The following is a 20,409-nucleotide window of genomic DNA, read 5'->3' as shown; positions in this document are numbered from 1 at the left end:
ATTTTAACTTTTTGCTTTGGTTTATTAGACGAACCTACCGATGGGGCCTTTGGTTGTAGCTGGTAAGCTGAAGAGCAAACTGTGGACTGATGAAGGTGTAACACTTAAACATTGTTATATCTAATTTTTTTTATATACATCATTAATCTTACAAGAGCTGACTTGTGTGCTTCCCAAGCTATAAAGTTATCATTCTCTGCAGTCTCGGCCTTTATTGATTCTCGATCGATTGATTCTCGATCCATGGACACCTTCGACACGCCCCTCTTCACTGGGTTCCAGATCCCAATTAAATGTATTCAAGTAGAGGATTAATTAATTCCAATACAAATCTCGAAAGTCTTTGTGATTTATATGAGGTTTCTTTGTGAGCACTGAGCAGTGACGAGTGACGACGACGCATGGTTAATCAACAATAAACAGTGCCACATCCTTAAGCAATAGGAGGAGATTGGACTACTTCTTTTGTAGCTAGAGATAATTTCCATATACAGTACCAACATCCGAAACCACTTTTGGGAGTCATACAAAAGTTTTCAATATTTAGGACACTAAATGCAGAGTAAACATACTTCTTCCGGTTTCATTTTAATTGACATTTTAGACAATGACACGGTCTACAAAATATATCTTTGACCTTATTTTTCTATTATAATATATGCAATAATTAAATGCATGCTTACTTTTATTATAGTGTTTTGACAGACAAATCTATATATGTTGTTATAGTTTCTTTAAACTAAATATTTTTAAAGTTATTGATGGTCAAAGTTATAAAAGTTTGACCTTAAGCTTATCCAAAACGTCAATTATTATAGAACCGGAGAACCGGAGGGAGTAGCTCAAACGGTTAGGTTCCTTATAGTGAAACCTGTTTGCCCATATTCAAGTTTTAGCTAGACTTGGTATAAGTTTCTGGTCGGAATCGGCACGGCGACCGCGGGTGGCTAGCGCAGGTGGTGTTAGGAGGTCGGTGTAGGTGACGGTAGGGAAGCCAGCCCGACTAATGGCGCGAGAGGTTGACGCAGTGACAACAGAGAGGCCGGTGACAATGGGTATGCCATAGAGGCATGCGGAAGCTGGCCGACGAAAGGCGTCGGTATAGTGGTGTCCACCCGCTGACGAAGGATGGCCGGTGATGGAGTAATGAAGCGATAGTTGTGGATCGGCAAGGGGCGGACAATAGGTGTAAAACCTAGCCCGACCTTGCTGGGATGAAAACAACACCGCTTTAGGTGTCGTTTTCCCTCTTAGGGGCATTGTCGAGTCGTCTCTCTCCCTCTAGTGGGTTGCTGGGTAAAAACCTTGTCTTGGTTCTCCTCAAGACCTCAACGGATGGCGGCGGTACTCATCGTCTCTTCTCTCCCTAGAGACGTCCTCTAGGAGGCTTCCTTGCCAAAACTTCTCTCAAACAGTTTGTGCATGCTCTCTCTAGATGTTTGTCCTCTTACAGTGGTGCCCTAGCTAATGCAAGTTGGCCATGTTGGCAATCCTTGTGGAAGAGGACTACAACAAAAACCTCATATAGAGATACTTTTGTAGAGGTGTTTTGCAAATTTCTTCTAAGATCATGAGTTTTTATAGTGTAGAGACACTTTATAGAGGCACTTTAAAAATTACCTAGAAAACTTTTACTCTAGAGATATTTTCAGCTCATTTTATTAGATTTTATCTTGTAGAGGCAATATTTCGGCACTGATATGTAAAAGTATTTTCTTGAGACATTTTAAACTATGTAAAGACACTTCTTAGAATGATAATGTATACTGAAGGAGTAAATATAAGTAACTAAAGGCACAAACATACAAGTAATGACATGTAGTTGAGTTGGTTAGTGCATTAAAGGTAGAAAAGATTTCTCCAAGAAGTCATGGGTTTAAGGCTTGACAAAAGCAGAGAAACTATTTTATTCTCCTTTTTTAGACTTGGTTTCATATGTTTGTGTTCAAGGCTTGACAAAAGCAAAGAAAGTATTTTATTCTCCTTTTTGGGACTGGTTTCATATGTTTGTGGTACAATTTAATGTCTCTAGAAAATGCTGGTTTCATATGTTTGTGGTACAATTTAATGTCTCTAGAAAATGCCTCTACCATCTTATAGATATTTTATAAAATGTCTCTTTTTTAGACTGGTTTCATATGTTTGTGGTACAATTTAATGTCTCTAGAAAATGCTGGTTTCATATGTTTGTGGTATAATTTAATGTCTCTAGAAAATGCCTCTACCATCTTATAGACATTTTATAAAATGTCTTTTCGTTTGTAGAGATAATTCACCATAAGACACTTATTAGACTTTTTTAAAGTGCCTCTAAAGTATTGTAAAGGCATTTGAAAAGTGTCTCTATAATACTAAAAAAATGTCTCTACAAAGCATTTTTCTTGTAGTAGGGCGGATCCATTCTTCTCTTTCACCCTCTCCCCTTCAATCCTAAAGGCATGGATGGAGTTAATTGCAATGCTCGGCTGTTAGGGTTTGGTTTTGGGCGGTTCAACTATAGCCTATTTGTTAGCCTAGCGGCGATTGGTCCAATGCTAGTCTTCTCCTGGTTCTATGTAGGTGTTATTAGTGCGTGATTGCAGATTTATTTTTTCGTTCCTAGCCTTAACCATTAACCATTAGATATGTGGTATCCATAACCATGATACTAACTACTGCATTTCAGGGTATCATTCTTGCATTTTTTTTCTTACTCTATGCAATGAAACAACCGCGATGTCTGATGCTATTCGTTAAAAAAGAAAAGGTTATACCATCACTCAGTTTTCTTTCAAGGGAGGGAGCGGGAGCAGGGGCGGATTTACTGTGGGGGCGGGGGGGTCTCGAGACCCCACTACCGCTCCCGGGACAGTGGAGACCCCCCTAAGACCCCACTAAAATTTTTTATGGGATGTGGGGGCTGAAGGAAGAGAAATTTGTGATTTGGGCCAAAAATAAAAAGGAAAGACAGCCCACGACCACCCCTGAGGTCATTATTTCCATTTTGGCCCAGGCGCCCAGCCCATTGGAAGAAATTTTGGCCCACTCGGCCACTAATCCAGTCTCCAACCGGGCAACCGTCCATTCCAATCCTTGCATCCCCAAATCCCCAATCCTCCCTGCTCCTTGCGACCGTGCGTAGTGGGCGGCGCTGGGCGGCGCGGCGGCGCGCGGAGGGCGACGGCTGACGGGGGCGACGGGAGGCGGCCGGCGAGTGGAGGCGAGTGGATCCGGCGAGTGGAGACGGCGCGGCGACACTGGCGTGCCGCAGGCGGCGGCGCGGCGCCGCGGCGGGGTCGGGACAGGAGGCGGGCGCGGCCGCGCGGGCCAGCCGGCGGGAAAGCGCCGCCGCGCCGTCGGGGAGGCGGCGCGCCGGCGACTCGACTGCCAGCGCCCAGCGAGGCCGCAAGGCAGGCGGGCAGGGCGAACAGGAGGCGGGCGCGGCCGCGCGGGCCAGCCGGCGGGAAAGCGCCGCCGCGCTGTAGGGGAGGCGGCGCGCCGGCGACTCGACTGCCAGCTGCCCAGCTCCCAGCGAGGCCGCAAGGCGGGCGGGCAGGCGGCAGGCCGCAAGCGGCCAGCGGCGCCGGCAACGCCGTGGGCAGTTGGGCACAGCCACAGCACAGGGGCAGCCGGGCAGGCCACTGCTAGTCTGCTAGACTGCTACTTTGCATTGGCCATTGGGTAAACTACTAACATCTGATTCTCTGAATATAAATTGTGTCAAGAGTTCAATTTCAGATTTTCAGTGACTTCAATTTCAGTAAGTTAGTGATTCTCTGACAGAAACTTATAATTGTTTCCTATACCTTTTTACTTTTTAGATTGTCAACATGTCAAAAAGAACACTACTCACGTATTATTCTAGTTCAAGCAACACAGATCCTTCACCTAGCACCGAGAATTTAAGTCAGCCGAAGAGGCCTAGGGCAGAGTTTAGTCAATCAGATATAATTGGTGATCCAGGGCTTCGCAAACCAATTGAAGTTTATCCACCTGAAATTAGAGATCAAGTAAAGAGGGCATATGCATTGAGTGGCCCAACTCAACCTAATATTACTATATTTCCTCGTAAATGGCAAGGTGGTGAGTGGAGATCCTTTCAAAAAACTTGGTTCAATGAGTTTGATTGGCTAGAGTATAGTGTTTCAAAGGATGCAGCTTATTGCTTGTATTGTTACATTTTCTTTGAACCGGGAAAACCTGAAAAGTTTGGGAGTGCTGTCTTTGCTAAGGAAGGTTATGTCAATTGGAAGAAAGGTAAAGATAGGCTTACCGTACATAGTAATTGCAAGACTCACAATGATGCTAGGAATAAATGTGAAGACTTTATGAACCAAAGAACAAGTGTATCTAAAAAAATTGAGATTGTTAGCAAGGAGGAAGAAATTAGATACAAGATTCGGTTGACATCTTCTTTAGATGTTGTAAGGTTTCTCATTGAACAAGGTGATGCTTTTCGTGGACATGATGAGTCTGATACTTCCCTTAGCAAGGGTAAATTTAAAGAGATGGTTGATTGGTACAAAGACAAGGTTCCTGAAGTGAAGGATGCATATGAAAAGGGCCTTAAAAATTGCCAAATGGTATCACATCATATTCAGAAGGATCTTACTAAAGCTTGTGCAGAAAAAGTGACGGCAGTTATTATGGATGAGATTGGAAATAGAAATTTCTCTGTACTTATTGATGAGTCTCGAGATGTATCAATAAAGGAGCAAATGGGTGTCATCTTGAGGTTAGTAGTTCACATATGTAGTTTTATATGTTTGATTTTTCAGATTCTATTTTGAGTACTAACTTAGAAATAATTATTGTTGTGCAGGTTTGTGAATGATGAAGGAAAGGTGATGGAGAGGTTTCTTGGTCTTCAACATATTGAGAGATGTACGGCTATTGCTTTGAAGGAAGCTTTATTTGGTATGATCTCTAGTCATAAGTTAACCATCTCTAAGATTCGGGGCCAAGGTTATGACGGAGCTTCTAACATGAGAGGGGAATTTAATGGTGTGCAAAAATTGATTCGGGATGAAAATCCTTATGCTTTTTATGTCCATTGTTTTGCCCATCAGCTACAACTAGTAGTTGTTGCTGTTTCAACTTCTACTCCAGCCATTGCAGATTTTTTTAACTATGTGCCTTTAATAGTCAACACTGTGGGTGCATCTTGTATGCGAAAGGATGCCTTGCTTGCAAAGCATCACGATGTATTGTTAGAAAAGGTGGAGAATGGTGAGATTACCACTGGAAGAGGCCTGAACCAAGAAAGTAGCCTAGCTAGGCCTGGAGATACTAGATGGGGTTCACATCTTAAAACTTTGCTTCGTATTCTAGTAATGTGGGAGGCTATCATAGATGTGCTCGAGATTGTTAAGAAAGATTCAACCAAACCAACATTTAATGGTGGAGCATTTGGTTTGATGGGTAAAATGCAAAGCTTTGATTTTGTATTCATCATGCATTTGATGATAGACATGTTGAGCATTACAGATGACTTGTCACGTGCTTTGCAAAGAAAGGACCAAGATATTGTTGAGGCAATGAGTTTGCTCATAGATGTGAAAGAGCTCTTGCAGGACATGAGGGAGAATGGATGGGAGCCACTATTGAATAGGGTGATTTCATTCTGTAATAAACATGAGATTAAAGTGCCAAAAATGGACAAGGAAGTTAATGAAAGAGGGACATCTACACGTCGAAGGCACAAGGTAACAAATAAGCATTACTATCATGTTGAGATCTATCTTGCAGCCATTGATGCCATTTTGGTTGAAATGAACCATCGCTTTAGTGAAGTTAGTTCAGAGTTATTAGTATGCATGTCATCTCTTAATCCACGGAATTCCTTCTCCAATTTTGATGTGGATAAGCTTGTGAGGCTTGCTGAAATTTATGCTGAAGATTTTTTGGTTGGTGATCTTATGCTACTACGAACTCAACTTGGAAATTTTATTAGCAATGTTAGGAGAAGTAAAGAATTTCTTGGATGTAAAGATCTTGCAAAGGTTGCTGAATTAATGGTTCAGACCGGAAAGAATAGAACTTATCACTTGGTGTATAGGCTCATTGAGTTATCATTGATACTTCCGGTGGCAACGGCTTCAGTTGAGAGGGTCTTCTCAGCTATGTCTCTTATAAAGACAGATTTGCGAAACAAAATGGGGGATGAATGGCTCAATGACTTGATGATTTGCTACACTGAGAAGCAGATTTTTAGAAGTATTAGTGATGAAAAAATCATCCAACACTTTGAAGAGATGAAAAAGCGTCGAATGCTAGTGCCTCAACAGAAATTAGTGGTATGCTCCATGCCTCCATTCTCTCCCTAAGTCTCTAAATTATTTGAATTCAAAATAAGTCATTTTCGATTAATCGTTCATTTGCCCTTTTTTTTTCTTTGTACAGATTACTAATGAAGAATAATAAGTGACTGGCATTGAAACATCATCTATTGGATATTGGTTTGGTATGGACAAAATTCTCTACTTATCATTAATTTGACGTGTCTACTTTGAACTATACATGTAGCCAATTTATATGTGAGATGTTTCGATTTATGCTGGCTTAGTTAGTTCAGCCCCCACTACTTTTTTTTCCTGGATCCGCCACTGAGCGGGAGGGATATTTGGACCTTTTCCTGTATATATTTAATATGATTAGAAAATATAGTAGTTAAATCTGGTCTTCTTTCATCATAATAGGGTTTTAATTTTTCACAAACAATTAAATCATACTATGTGTGTACGATATTTATGCACTGCATGTACGTAGAATGTGCGCAGGTGCACCCTTGAGTAGAACAATAAGATCCACCACCTTGTATATTCATTTAGGGATTTATTTAATTTCCTGTCAGGGTGATACCACGGTCGTTGGCATGGCATGGCACGTTGTATTCTCTTTGGCACGACATATACACTAGTAGTTGACACTCGATCTTAGGTGGTACAGTTGAATGTTTAGATTTCAAAATAAAACGGAGATGTACTTTTTGTTTAAATAAGTTCTAGAAAATGATTTCCCCATTTCGAATTAAGTAGGAGGAAATGTATTTCCTAACTGGTTTTGGAAAAGAAAGTAACCAATTTCTTCCTGAAAATTAGAGAAGGAAGAAAGTAATTTCGTTCCTAATTTTCAAGTCAATACTACAAATTGTAGTTATGCGAAAGCAGAAATAATTTGTTTGATACGTTGCATCAAGACACTAGAGTAGAGAGTGGTAGTTCTAAAGTCTTCAGAGTGGATTGAACTTTGAAGCAAAGGGCAGTTAAAGGATTAATTGAAACAAAAGACCCATTGAATATATTTTAATAATATATTTATTTTATATTAAAAATATTACTATATTTTTTTATAAATTTAGTTAAACTTAAAAAGGTTTGACGAGAAAAAAATCGAAACATTATAATATGGAAAGAGGGAGTAGCTTTGTCACCATTTTACCTACTGTCCTCTTAAAGTTTTTCTCCACTGTACTTATTATCCCAAAAGCCAGAATACTTCTAAGCTTTAACTTTACTATTTAATAAATTTTCACCACTAAATATTCTTAAATGATTATATTAAAATGAGCATAAGTTCTTATATTTACAACGTTACAATTTACACACTTTAATTTTTTTTGATAATAAATTCTTTCGTCTGAACTGGACCGAAAATCTAACGGAAAAGGCCACTAATCAACAAGGACTTGAAATAAGGTGCCATCCAATTTCTGAATTTCATTTCAAAGATCCACTGAACGCAGTGGTGGATCAAAAAGAAATAGCAGTGTATTCTGAGCAAACTAGATAGAATTACAGTCTTTCCCCTCCCATTTATATATCGTAAAAAATTTCAGTGGGGTTTTCGTGGGGTCTCTCATAGTCTTCACGCTAATAGTGGGGACTCGAGACCTGCCGCCCCCACACTGGATCCGCCTCTGACTGAACGGTTAAATTGAAAAAAAAACAAATACCAGTTAAAAAAATCGACCTAAAAATTTACAGTGGGAAAAAAAATTCCACAGAGGTAAACCACCCAAACTAGAGCCGTGATTAATGCCCCAGTATCTGTCATCAAATTGCCAAAGCCGTGATAATCACTGTAATTAAAGTCAGTTAATTGGTTTGAATCTTCTCTTCTCCTCCGTTTCCCCGTATAAAATTCAGTCGAGTCCCAGCCACACACACGCGCACCCACACACGCATTCACATCTCGCAATCTCACATCGCATTGCGAGAGCGGAGCACGCGGTCTCTCCATCCATCCCTGCTGCTTCTCCATCTCGCATCTGCTGCCTCCTAATTTGCTTCGGTTCGTCCTCTCTCTGTTCCTGATCTGAAGCTGCTGTCCTTTTCTTTTCTTTTCTTTTCTTTTTTCTGTCACTGCTGTCGTTTTGGGTTCTTTCTTGTTGAGGCGAGCTCGAGGAAAAAAAATGAAAATCTGTGGGGAAATTCCGTGGAATCGGGGGGGTTCGTAGGGTTTCTTGGATGGGTTCTTTTTGCCGAAAAATAGGATCTTTTGCCGCCATTCTTTCTTGTGGGTTGATAGTTTCCTTTTTTCTCTTTGCTATTGTGCGGCTTGTCGGCAGTGGTAAAATGTGCCAATTTTGGAGATTTTCTGCGGTTTCCAATGGCTGTAACTAGTGGGTTATTCTTTCTACAGTTCTGATTGATGCAATGAAGGGAACAAAACCGAATTGTGTGCATTAATTTGAGTAGTTGGGGTTTGTGTTCATCTTGGTGTTTAATACTGTCTACCAGTACAAGATGAGTTATTTGGATCTTCTTCACAAGGGAAATGAAGTGATTAGTGTGGAGTTGTTGTTTTGTTACACGGCATCGCTGTGTTCATTCATGTGGATGTGAGCTCTAGACAGAAAAAATTTCTTCTCAACTCTGCAGCTGCCAAGCAATATGACATGTTCTGATTTACTTTTGATTTTAATGCCTTAGATTTGCTAGTCCTACATGCAGAAGCAAAGTGAAATAGCATGGCCCATCCTAAATTTATTTTATCAATCAGTTGTAAACAATCTTTATCTAATTCGCATATATTGGATATCTTGAGAGTTTGCAGTAGCCAGGTAGTCATTTCACATCATCACATGTCCTTGCCTGTTTATAATTACTAGTCAAGAATGACTTACTTGAAAGCATATACATATACTCTTGTTTTTATTTTCTTTAGGAGCCAGATCGACCACAAAATACTTGGAAAATATAGCACATTCAAACATCCTGCATTAGTAATTGCAGGTTTACGAATATTTTGCTGATATTTACGCAATTGCAGGTTTTCACTCTACTCTTATGGCGAAACAGTACTACGCAACGAGCAGCCTTGTGATAGGCTATGCATTATGCTCAAGCTTGCTTGCAATCATTAACAAGTATGCCGTCACAAAGTTCGGCTATCCTGCTCTCCTGACTGCATTGCAGTACTTGACATCTGCTGGTGGTGTGTGGATCCTTGGAAAGCTAGGTTTTCTCTGCCATGATCCTTTCAACTTGGAGAATGCCAAGAAATTCGCGCCGGCCGCAATTGTCTTCTACCTTGCCATATTCACCAACACAAACCTCCTCTACCATGCCAATGTCGACACTTTCATAGTGTTCAGATCCTTGACTCCGCTTTTGGTTGCCATCGCTGACACCGCCTTTCGGAAGCAGCCATGTCCTTCCAAGCTCACATTCCTGTCCCTTGTGGTCATATTGGGAGGAGCAGTTGGATATGTGATAACAGATTCAGCATTCAGCCTCACCGCGTACTCGTGGGCGCTTGCTTATCTGGTGATCATAACAACTGAGATGGTGTACATCAAGCACATTGTGACAAATTTGGGGCTCAACACTTGGGGTTTTGTGCTCTACAACAACCTTCTTTCGCTGATGATGGCCCCCTTCTTTTGGTTCTTGACAGGGGAGTACAAATCGCTCTTCACCGCGATAGAATCAAGGGGTGAGAGGTGGTTTCAGGTTGATGCATTTGTGGCGGTGGCATTGTCATGTGTGTTTGGATTGCTCATCAGCTTCTTCGGTTTCGCGACGAGGAAAGCTATCTCAGCAACAGCATTTACAGTGACCGGGGTAGTCAACAAGTTCCTCACCGTGGCGATCAATGTATTGATCTGGGACAAGCACTCGAGCCCGTTCGGTTTGATCTGCTTGCTCTTCACCATTGCTGGTGGAGTTCTCTACCAGCAATCGGTTACAAAGAAAGGAATTACCGCGCCGCAGCATGAACCAGAATCATCTGAGCAAACCAAAGATGACAATGAGGGCATTGAGCTTGATGAGGAGAAACAAAGTTTGGTTCCAACTTCTAAAAGCTCCAATGCTTGACTTGCATGCTTAGATTTACATTCAGAGATCCTTTAATCTTGAAATAGGCTTTTGTGTAGTGTGAATCCCTGCAACAAATCACAATGTTAATCTAGAAGCAACTTCCTTGTGTCACCCAATTTCTTCAGGAATACTGAATACAAATAGCACTGCTGTTGTTTTTTTCGTGGAATGGCTTATTCCAATTGTAAACTTGTAATACACTGCTGGTATGGAGTATGGACATATCATAGCTGACAAAACTGATCATTGAACATGGATTTCTCTTATTGTTTCTATTGGATAGATAATAGTTACTGGCACTTCTTGATTCTGTCTTGTGATGGTATTCAATTAAACATGGTCTTTCTTTTACTTGTGCTGTGATGGGCATTTCAATATTTCAGTGCTAATTTCTATGAAAATATTTCGCATGTTGCAAAATATCATAGAAAAAAAAGGGCATATTACAACAATTTGTCCTTCTAACCATGTACACCAGCATTTGGCTAATTCCTCGGAATGTCAAGTTTTTCTTTATTTGCGGGTTTCATCATTGAGAAGTTGATGGAAGGTAAGCACTAGTAATGAAATGTGCAAGATCAATCCTCTTTTCTAACTGATGATATCTGAAGAAGTAGCAGTCAAAATTGACACATCCTAATGAAATTTGTCTAGAGGCTACCATAAGCAATTCATGCACAGGAATCAGAACAAAGATTATTCCCAGTTGCTACTGAGTTTAACTACCAGACCTCTGTCAAGTACAATCTTCAAGTGCTAATGTGTGCTCATGTAGGCTGATCTTACATGAATTGGAATTGGATGAGATGTCACTAGAATCTTCAATTCATGCAGTCACTTTCACCGCGCAATTGGGGAAGCATGTATATATCAGCAATCTCAAAACCATTGGGTAGAAAATTTTACATTCTGAATGAAGGAGCAAAGAAATAGTAACATGTATATCACACTTTACATAAACCATTGAAACCCTGGTCAAGTACAATTTCCATAGTAAGATCTCAAAAATATATATAAAAAAAGGGCTGAAACAGTGCTGGTTCTAGCTAGAAGCACACAAGCAGAGAAATGAATTAAGAAAGGACTGCGCTCAGTTAGATCCGTGTTAGTGACAACTGGACATCTCCAGCATACATAGGGGCAAGGAGCATAAATCAGTCTTCTCTCCGCCTTCTGTTTCCGGAGTTCAGAAAGTGCTCAAAATATCAGACTTGTTCTAATGGCAAAATTCGGGACCAATGTATTGCATTCCACATTAGTGTGCTTCATTATGTTTCTGGTGGCATGTTTGCGTAGAGGAAAGTGTAAAAGAGTTCCACTTCAGGCATACTTCGGATAATCTGAATGTGCTTGTTCTTATCTGGCTCCTCGAGCAATGGCAAACTCAGTTGAGCTACTTTGGCCAAGAGCTTTGCTAAGGGCAATCCAGGTGGAGGAATTGGAGCTCCAATCTGTACAGCCAAGTCCTCTACCACCACGCTAGCTATCTTCTTCAATGATCTATCCATGATATTTCTGAAATCATCACTGAAACCACAATGTTCGATTATGTAGGATATTCATGGAATCCCTTTTAAGAAATAAATACAGTTGTTAAAAGAGTCAATCGCAAATGTGCCACTGATCTTCAAACTTTGCAATAATTACTGTAAAAGGATACAACCTTCCTATCACAACCAAACATTTCCTTTCTCAATCCGAAGTAGTCCCACTGGTCTATGAATTGTATTGATGATTTCTTATATACAAAATGAGACTGCATTCCTTCGTATATGTATAGCAAATGAGAAAATCCAATCTCATAGAAACAGAGCTCCTTTATTTGTCCAGAAGCAATGTCATAATAATGCTATGTGTACAGATGACAAGAGGAAAATTTATTGTACCACTTGATTGTGTTGAAAATATTGATGTTAAATACTTTCAATTTCATCACTCCCATTCCATCTTTATGTGTTTCAAGTCTTCAACCTAATCCCCTCTTAAGAGTAAAACATCAAACAACAACCTAGTTGCTTACATAGCACATGCCATATGATATAGATTAGTTCATAGGAGATCAAAAGTATTTGTGAAGCATTTTGAAGGAATCAAAACTGATGATGAAAATAATGGGCAGCCATGTGAAAGATTGAGAAAACAAATTTGCAGTGCAAATTACCATATTGCTAAACATGCAGAGGATTAGCATTTTACCTTGACAAAACTATACGTGTCTCAGACATTAACTGATCAAGCTTCCTAACATCCTTCAGAAGTGAAGAATCATCAAAGCCACTACTGGACACAGCCATCAACTGTGCATACACATTGGCATTCTCAGGTACAAGGTAGTTTATCCAAGAGTTATCTTCACAAAGACCCATGAACTGCTTCAATATTTGTAAAATTGTTTCTAGGACTTCATCAATGCCCATAGGGTCTTTCAGTTGTTTCCTGCATATTTTCCCATGAAGTATTACTAAGAGAAACACACCATGTTATATAATTCTAAGTAATTTGAAGCGAACACGGAAGTCTGGATACACTCTGATGAATCAGTGCTGTTTCTGTACACCCTCTGTCCCAAAAAGACTTGATTTCTGGCTATGCACCTGGACAGGTCTTTTTGGGATGGAAGGTGTAATGCTTATTTCAGCAAGTAAAACTGAAACACTCTTCTTTTTTTCTCTTTATACATTAAATGCTAAAGTGCTGATCATGTTGGTTATACAATACTCCCTCCTTCCAAAAGTCTAAGTCCTATTTCTTTTTGCACCAAGACCAAGGTGTAGTTAACTCATTCATCATGTGACGAAACCAATGAACATGCAACCAATAAGTACTAAAATGACTTCTTGAGTTCCTATCAAAAATTTAATATAGCACATAATGACTACAAATAGGACTTAGACTTTTGGAAAAACCAAAGAATGAAATAGGACTTAGACTTTTGGAAGGAGAGAGTAATAAATAAAAAATTGGTGATGTAATGACCATATGGACAGGGAAAGAAACACTTACTCTTTCAAGATTTCTGTTGCAGCATGCTGCATCTTTGTAATTAATGCATTGATACCATATGTGGCAAGGTAATCAGCAGTTGCAAGAAAGTCTTTGTGCCCGCTTTTGCTAAAGGTGTCAGAACCCTCCTACAAATGGAGACATTTCAATATCAGCAAATAGCTTGGGCTCAAATCACTCAAGCATAATTTTGAATTTTAACCTTCAAGAGAACAAGCGTCAATACATGATGATTAAGATAAAGAAATATCATCTAAGCATCTCATAACTTTCATATAGTAGAAATGACTGAGAACAGGACATGGAGGGTAAATATTACCTGTAATTGCGCACCATCCGTAACACGAGCAAAATCTAAGTAGAGATGTCTGCCTAATATGGTGACCTGGACTCTAACATATAAGCTAAGCAACGTCATCGCCCATATTGAAGAAACAGTCCTTGTGAAACCTAAAACAACAATATAAATCCATAATTTCTCATAGTTCATTGGACAAAGAAAAATTCAACAAGGCATGCAACACGAAACCATGTAAGATAAGAAGAAGCGTACTCAAAATTTTGATCTTCTCCCAAGTGTCATACTTCTCCTTTGGTGTCAGGGCAGGGGCACTGGATTCTCCCTTCCCGTGCATTAGCTTCTCAGTCAGGTGTGAAATATCCAATTCCTCCATGATCCTTGAACGGAGATAATGCATAGCAAAAGGCAGTGTGGTCGTGTCTGAGATCTTCTGCACATTTTCAAAGTGGGTCTGCAATCTACAAAAAGAAGCATAGAAAACGATCACAAAGCAGTCTGTTTTGGAAACAATGGTATACTCAAGATTTCACTATTCTCTATACATCAGAGACAGTACATTACTACAACAACAGCCAAATCACACCTTTTCTAACATGTTGATACCTTATAGTAGATTCTTGTTCTTAAGGTATGTAGGATCAATAACATAAACTCCATGAACATCAATCACAGCAGTCCTCATCTAACTAGCATAAATAAGAGAGAATAAGATTTTCTCTCCATCCCTCTTATAAAAAAAAGGCGATGTAAATCGTCTAAAATAGTTAAAAGGACCAGAATGACTTGGGAAAGTAACAATGCAAGAACAGAAATCCCCAACCCAACTGAACACAACTAAGAAACTAATCCCCTGCAATTAGAACAATAGGCGCACCACAAAAGGTTTCTATTTTTTCCTCAAACCCCAACCGTAGAATCTATAATCCTACCCTCAAACCCCCAACTTTGCTGTTGCTAGGCTACCCATCAAAGACGAACACAGCATGATAGCAATGCAAGAAGAAGAAACCCCCCGATTAAACCCCACTCAAGTAGGTAGCAAGTAAGACGGAGGCGACGAGGCCGCGAGCATCTTACTGGTTCTTGATGATCTCCTCGGCGGCGCGCTCCTCCAGCGCGCGCTGCTCCACCCGGACGAGCTGCCTCCGGTGCGAGTCCAAGTACCTGTACGCGGCGTAGCCGGCGCCGGCGACCCCGAGCGAGACCAGTATCTTCCGCCGGTGCCGCCCCCAGAACCCCCTGCAACACAAATCCCCCACCAGCGAATCAAATCAAATCAATCAATCAATCACCCATCCCACCCAAGCAATTCGCCGAACACCTCAAGAGCAAAGCAAAAGGAGGAGTCCGACATATCCCCCCCAAGAAACCCTCACCTCGCGGAAGCCAGCATGGCGGCGCCGGGGATGGGTGGTGGTGGTGGTGGCTCCGCCCGTCGGCGAGCTCGATTGGCTCGTCCTGGATCAGCAAAGCCGAGGAGGAGGAGGTGGGAGCGAGGTGGAGGAGAGAGAGAGAGGGGAACGAGGGGCTTCGAAGGAAATAGAGAGGAGTTGGAGGGGGGAAAACGCAAAAGGTAGCGGAGGAGACAGACACAGAGCAGAGCCGTCTGGGATTGGGTGTCGGATGAGCAACACAACACAAGCTCTGCTAAAACCCTGTGTGTTTAGCAGCGGATTTGTACCCTGTTTTTTCTTTCTTTTTTCTTTTGAGTGGATTTGTTTGTACCTTGTGTTTTATTTTAGTTCTGCGTGTCGTGTTTGGCTGGGTTTATCACGGGGAGATTGAGGTTCTTTTTAACTATTTGCCACTCTTACGGAGTGGCACTATTGAGATGCTACTCTTCCAAACTTTTTTACACAAACACCACATAAGAGAGGTATTTTTCCTAACTAGAGTGCCACGTCAACAAGAGGGACTTGAAATGACCTTTTTACCCCTAATTTGAGAAATATGAGAGATTATATACAAACATATATAAGAAAATATTGTTTATTATATCTTAAAAAAGAGCTATCACGGGCAAATAAACGCTGAACAAGTTCACCACAATTTAATAATAGATTTAGCATAGTATATTATATCTCAAAAAATATTTATCACGAGCAAATATACGTTGATCAAGTTCACCAAATTTAATAATAGATTCAATACAGTATATTGTATTAAAAAAGAGTTATCACAAGCAATATACGTCGGACACGTTCACTACAATTTAATAATAGATTCAACGTAGTAAGTACGTACTATATTATATCTCAAAAAGAGTTATCACGGACAAATATATATTAAACAAGTTCACCCTATGTTGAATCTATTATTAAATTATGGTGAACTTGTTCGACCTATATTTGCCCATGATAACTCTTTTTTTTAAGATATACTCCTAAATAATATTTTCTTATATATGTTTGTATATAATTTCTCATATTTCTTAAACTAGGGGTAAAAAGGTTATTTTAAGTCTCTCTGGCTGATATGGCACTTTAATTAGGAAAATACCTCTCTCATGTAGTGTTTGTGTAACAAAATTTGGAAGAGTGGCATCTCAGTAGTGCCACTCCGTAAGAGTGGTAAATAGTTAAAAACCCCGAGATTGGACACATCTATTTGATTGGATCAGTTATTTTTCTTTTACATTACTCCATCCGTCAAAAAAAATAAATCTAGAACTAGATGTGATATATTCTAATACAACAAATCTGGACATATGTATATCTAGATTCGTTGTATTAGAATGTATCACATCTAGCAGTATGTTGGTTTTTTAAGGGATGGAGGGAGTACTTCATGTTGATAGTTGTGGACATAGAAATATGGTAAAATCTACAGAATTAGGTGTCGTGATGCATTATGTAACTCGTTCTTTTTGATTTTTCTGATTAAGATATAGATTTTATCTCGATTTTCATTAGCATATTTTTTAAAACTGCTAAATAATGTGTTTTGTGTAGAAATTTTTAATATAGAAGTTCCTTTAAAATATCAAATAAATTTATTTTTCAAGTTTGTAATGATCAAAATTTAATTAATTGTACACTAATAGCTACTACCCTATTATTGAGCTCAAATTTAGCAGGGGTGGTGGCTCGGCTGTCCATTATTCTTAATATCATAAACTGTGGTTTGTAATAACTTTTCTTTGCTAGTACTTTATGTCGCAATTTACTCAGTCTTTTGACTTAATATCATGGTAAACATTAATTTTGTCATACCAAGAACTAACCCAGAAGACACTGGTGCTAGGTCGTGGCTTGCTTCTCCGCCACTTATATGATAGGACTAATATAATATGTGATTTTAGAGTAGTTGGTTGTAGTATCAGAGTAAATGTTCAGCATTAGATTTTATTCTACCCCTGTAACAAATGGTATCCTCTCCAACTGGCAAGATTATTCGATTTAGCCAGCATTAGTTTACAATTCAACTAATTATATATGTTTGGCTAAATAAGGGCATGTTTGGGGGAGTTTCTGGCAACTGCAGCTTCTCATAGAATCTTCAATTGCCAGAAGCTCCCCAATCAGTTCAGATCTTCCTCAGATTTTGAAAATATATAGTTGTAGAATTTACAAAATGAACTAGAAGACAGAAATGGGGAAACCCATTTTTTCCATATTACTACCACTAGATTCTCACCAGCTATTTTTTTAGAATTTTAAGCTCCTCTAGATATGGGCGAAGGAGAGTCATGAATAAGGTTTGTTAGAAAAACAAATGTTATTCTTTCCACATATTACACGTTTTCCCTCAAAAATCCACGTGTAAAATGTGTAAAGAATACGACCTTAGTGCTACGAGAATTTTAACTCAGTTTTCATTTATTTTCTGCACAATTGACTTGACTAGACATGACCCCATTTTGGGGTGTGTTTAGTTCCATGTCAAAATTAGAAATTTGACTAAAATTGAAAGTTTGAAGAAAAAAATTGAAAGTTTATGTGTGTAGAAAAGTTTTGATGTGATAAAAAAGTTGGAAGTTTGAAGAAAAAGTTGGGAACTAAACAAGGGCTTGGTGCTCCACCCAATTCTGTCAGAACTAAAAAACAAAATATCCCCCAAATATATTCACAAGTCATATGCTTATCATATATCTATCTATCTATTATATACTAAAAGTCCATTAAACTTTCTACAAACGCTCCTAAACTGCCACATGGCATCCTACAAACGCTCCTAGGCTGCCACTTGGCATTATTAAATCTCACCGTCGATTTTCACTTAAATTAGTGGACCCGTTATTTTATACCATTGGATTAGATCTATTATTAAAAAATTTCAACTTTCTCTTTATATAATTTAAGCGCTACTACTGTTGTCATGTATGTACAGGTTTATACGATGTCTTCTCCTGTACCACATGGCATCCTACAAACGCTCCTAGGCTGCCACTTGGCATTATTAAATCTCACCGTCGATTTTCACTTAAATTAGTGGACCCGTTATTTTATACCATTGGATTAGATCTATTATTAAAAAATTTCAACTTTCTCTTTATATAATTTAAGCGCTACTACTGTTGTCATGTATGTACAGGTTTATACGATGTCTTCTCCTGTACGTACTTACGTGCACAAAAACAAAACAATAGTTTACGTACTATTCGCTGGAAAGAAAAGAAAAAACCATACGCATATACATAAAAAAGACGACAAAAAAATACATCATAAAAATCGATGATCTTTAAATAAAATATAATTTTCTAAAATATATTACATCACAAATATAAATATATATAGTTAAACTAAGATCTATAATAATAATATAAAATATCCAATCAATGTTCCTTGAACCATCTTCTAAATTATTTTTAAATTATATATCTAATTTGTGATTCTGTTGTTTTCCTTTAATTAAATTATAAGTTATATTGTGGTCTTAAATATATCACGACACATGGGGCTGATATATAATAGTTAGTTTTTGATAATCTATTATATACTAAAAGGCTATTAAACATCCTTAAAATGTTCTCAAACCGTTATATGGCATTCTACAAACACTCACATCTCACCATGTGTCACTCTAGCAAATTATAGAAAAAACAAAACATCTAGCCATCGATTTTCACTAATATCCGGTGCACCCATATTTTCTACCCTCGGATTTACTTAAAGAAAAAAAAAAGAAAGACCAACACCCCACCGCTGCCATCCATTACGTTACGTTAGGTATATGTACGTAGTTACGTACTCCCTCTGTTTCACAATATAAGTCATTCTAGCATTTTCCACATTTATATTGATGTTAATGAATCTAGACATATATATTTATCTAGATTTATTAACATCAATATGAATGTGGAAAATGCTAGAATGACTTCATTGTGAAACGGAGGAAGTATCATATATCCCTGCCCTCACCCTAATACATAAGGGCAACATGCCCTCCTATTTTCAAGCATTTTCTTAATTAATATTGGAAAACATACTTTCTAATAAATTATTTTAAACAACTAAATCATCTAAATAGCTATTTTTTTATCCGTGCACGGGACGAGATTATTTACAATAAAATTTAGAATTCAATACCTACATTAACTACATTTTAAAAGTAAAATAAATGTATTTTCTTGGGTCATATAATGATAGAGACTACCTATTGGTCACTCGATACATATCAAGAAAAATCACATAGATTTTTAAACCATATGAGTGGCAACATTTAGCTTATATTAGTAAATACAACACCCGACACATTTTCTAATAGGTCTAAAATTATATCTATATTTTAAAAATAGATAACTAAAGACTACGATCCGTTGGAATATGCCTCAGAAAAAAATCTCCATCCCTTGTCCTGCTGTACATATACCTTATTTGATCCTCTCGCCTTATATTTTTTAACTAACAACCTAATATTAAAAAAACATAGCTAAATGGCTTATAATTTCTAAAATTATATTTGATTTTTAATTTGTTTTAACTATTATTTTATTTACAGTTAATTAAATAATTCAATATCCATTATAGTTGTATTTTACTATATAGAAATTAAAATACTCCTATGCAGGGCAACTGAATGAAAATGAAAAATTATAACAGAATGAAAACATGTATTATTTCATATTAAACAATCTACGCAATGAAAACCAATTAAACACCTTTAGAGCACACTTAGGTCACCATATGTCACATTTTAAAATTATAAAATATTTCAATTAAATCGATGGACCCATTATTTTCAACCATTAGATTTAGTTTACGAAAAATCTTACGCTGCCACGTGTCATGTCCTGAAAATCATAAAAAATCTTAGAAATTTTGAGAAAAAATTAAACCTATCATCATTGGTTTTAAGTTACATTATTTGGAGAAGTTATAAAAATAAATCGCATCTACCTCCTCGCCCCCTTCACATGCGCGCAGGCCACTGCCAATCCCATCCCTATTTTTGGGTAGGAGTAAACTAAAAGAGAAATAATCAATATGTTAAAACAACCATAGTTTTTAAGCTACATGTCTGATTTCTAATATAATTGTTGCTCTATTTATAATTAAACTAGGAATTTAAGATCCGTATCCTTATATTTTCCTATATACAAAATATGGCATTCGACCACATTGTTGACGACGAACCCAAAAGTAAGATTTAGGACCTGCACTGGAGTTAAGCAGATCTCCTAGGCCAGTGTGTGTTTTTTCACATCAACACACATTCAGCCCATGTGATTTGCATACCATCCAAATATGATTCAAATACCTTAAACAAGTTGGCTGCACATATTACATCACTATACATCATTCTGCAAACATGTATAGCTAAATTAAATCAATAGTTATCCAAACAAAAATTACAAAGTGA

The 20,409-nt window shown here is 38.3% G+C and overlaps 2 protein-coding genes across 2 annotated transcripts; one reads left to right on the top strand and one right to left on the bottom strand.

Moving 5' to 3' along the window:
* The first annotated feature begins 8,145 nt into the window (after positions 1-8,145).
* On the top strand, positions 8,146-10,603 carry LOC9268677 (GDP-fucose transporter 1). The gene is made up of 2 exons (XM_015756973.3): positions 8,146-8,271; positions 9,253-10,603. The coding sequence occupies exon 2, from the start codon at positions 9,270-9,272 to the stop codon at positions 10,299-10,301; it is 1,032 nt and encodes a 343-aa protein (XP_015612459.1). The 5' UTR covers positions 8,146-8,271; positions 9,253-9,269; the 3' UTR covers positions 10,302-10,603.
* A 569-nt stretch (positions 10,604-11,172) lies between these two features.
* On the bottom strand, positions 11,173-15,229 carry LOC4346691 (peroxisome biogenesis protein 3-1). Its single transcript, XM_015756972.3, has 7 exons — positions 14,985-15,229; positions 14,686-14,847; positions 13,861-14,066; positions 13,627-13,757; positions 13,308-13,435; positions 12,501-12,740; positions 11,173-11,831 (listed from the first exon to the last, which is right to left on the bottom strand). Exons 1-7 carry the CDS (start codon positions 14,999-15,001, stop codon positions 11,573-11,575), a joined length of 1,143 nt encoding a protein of 380 aa, XP_015612458.1. The 5' UTR covers positions 15,002-15,229; the 3' UTR covers positions 11,173-11,572.
* Positions 15,230-20,409: the final 5,180 nt, after the last annotated feature.

This window comes from Oryza sativa, chromosome 9 (assembly GCF_034140825.1).
Source record: "Oryza sativa Japonica Group chromosome 9, ASM3414082v1".
Lineage (NCBI taxonomy): Eukaryota > Viridiplantae > Streptophyta > Magnoliopsida > Poales > Poaceae > Oryza > Oryza sativa.
This window is presented reverse-complemented; position numbering and strand designations above follow the sequence as displayed.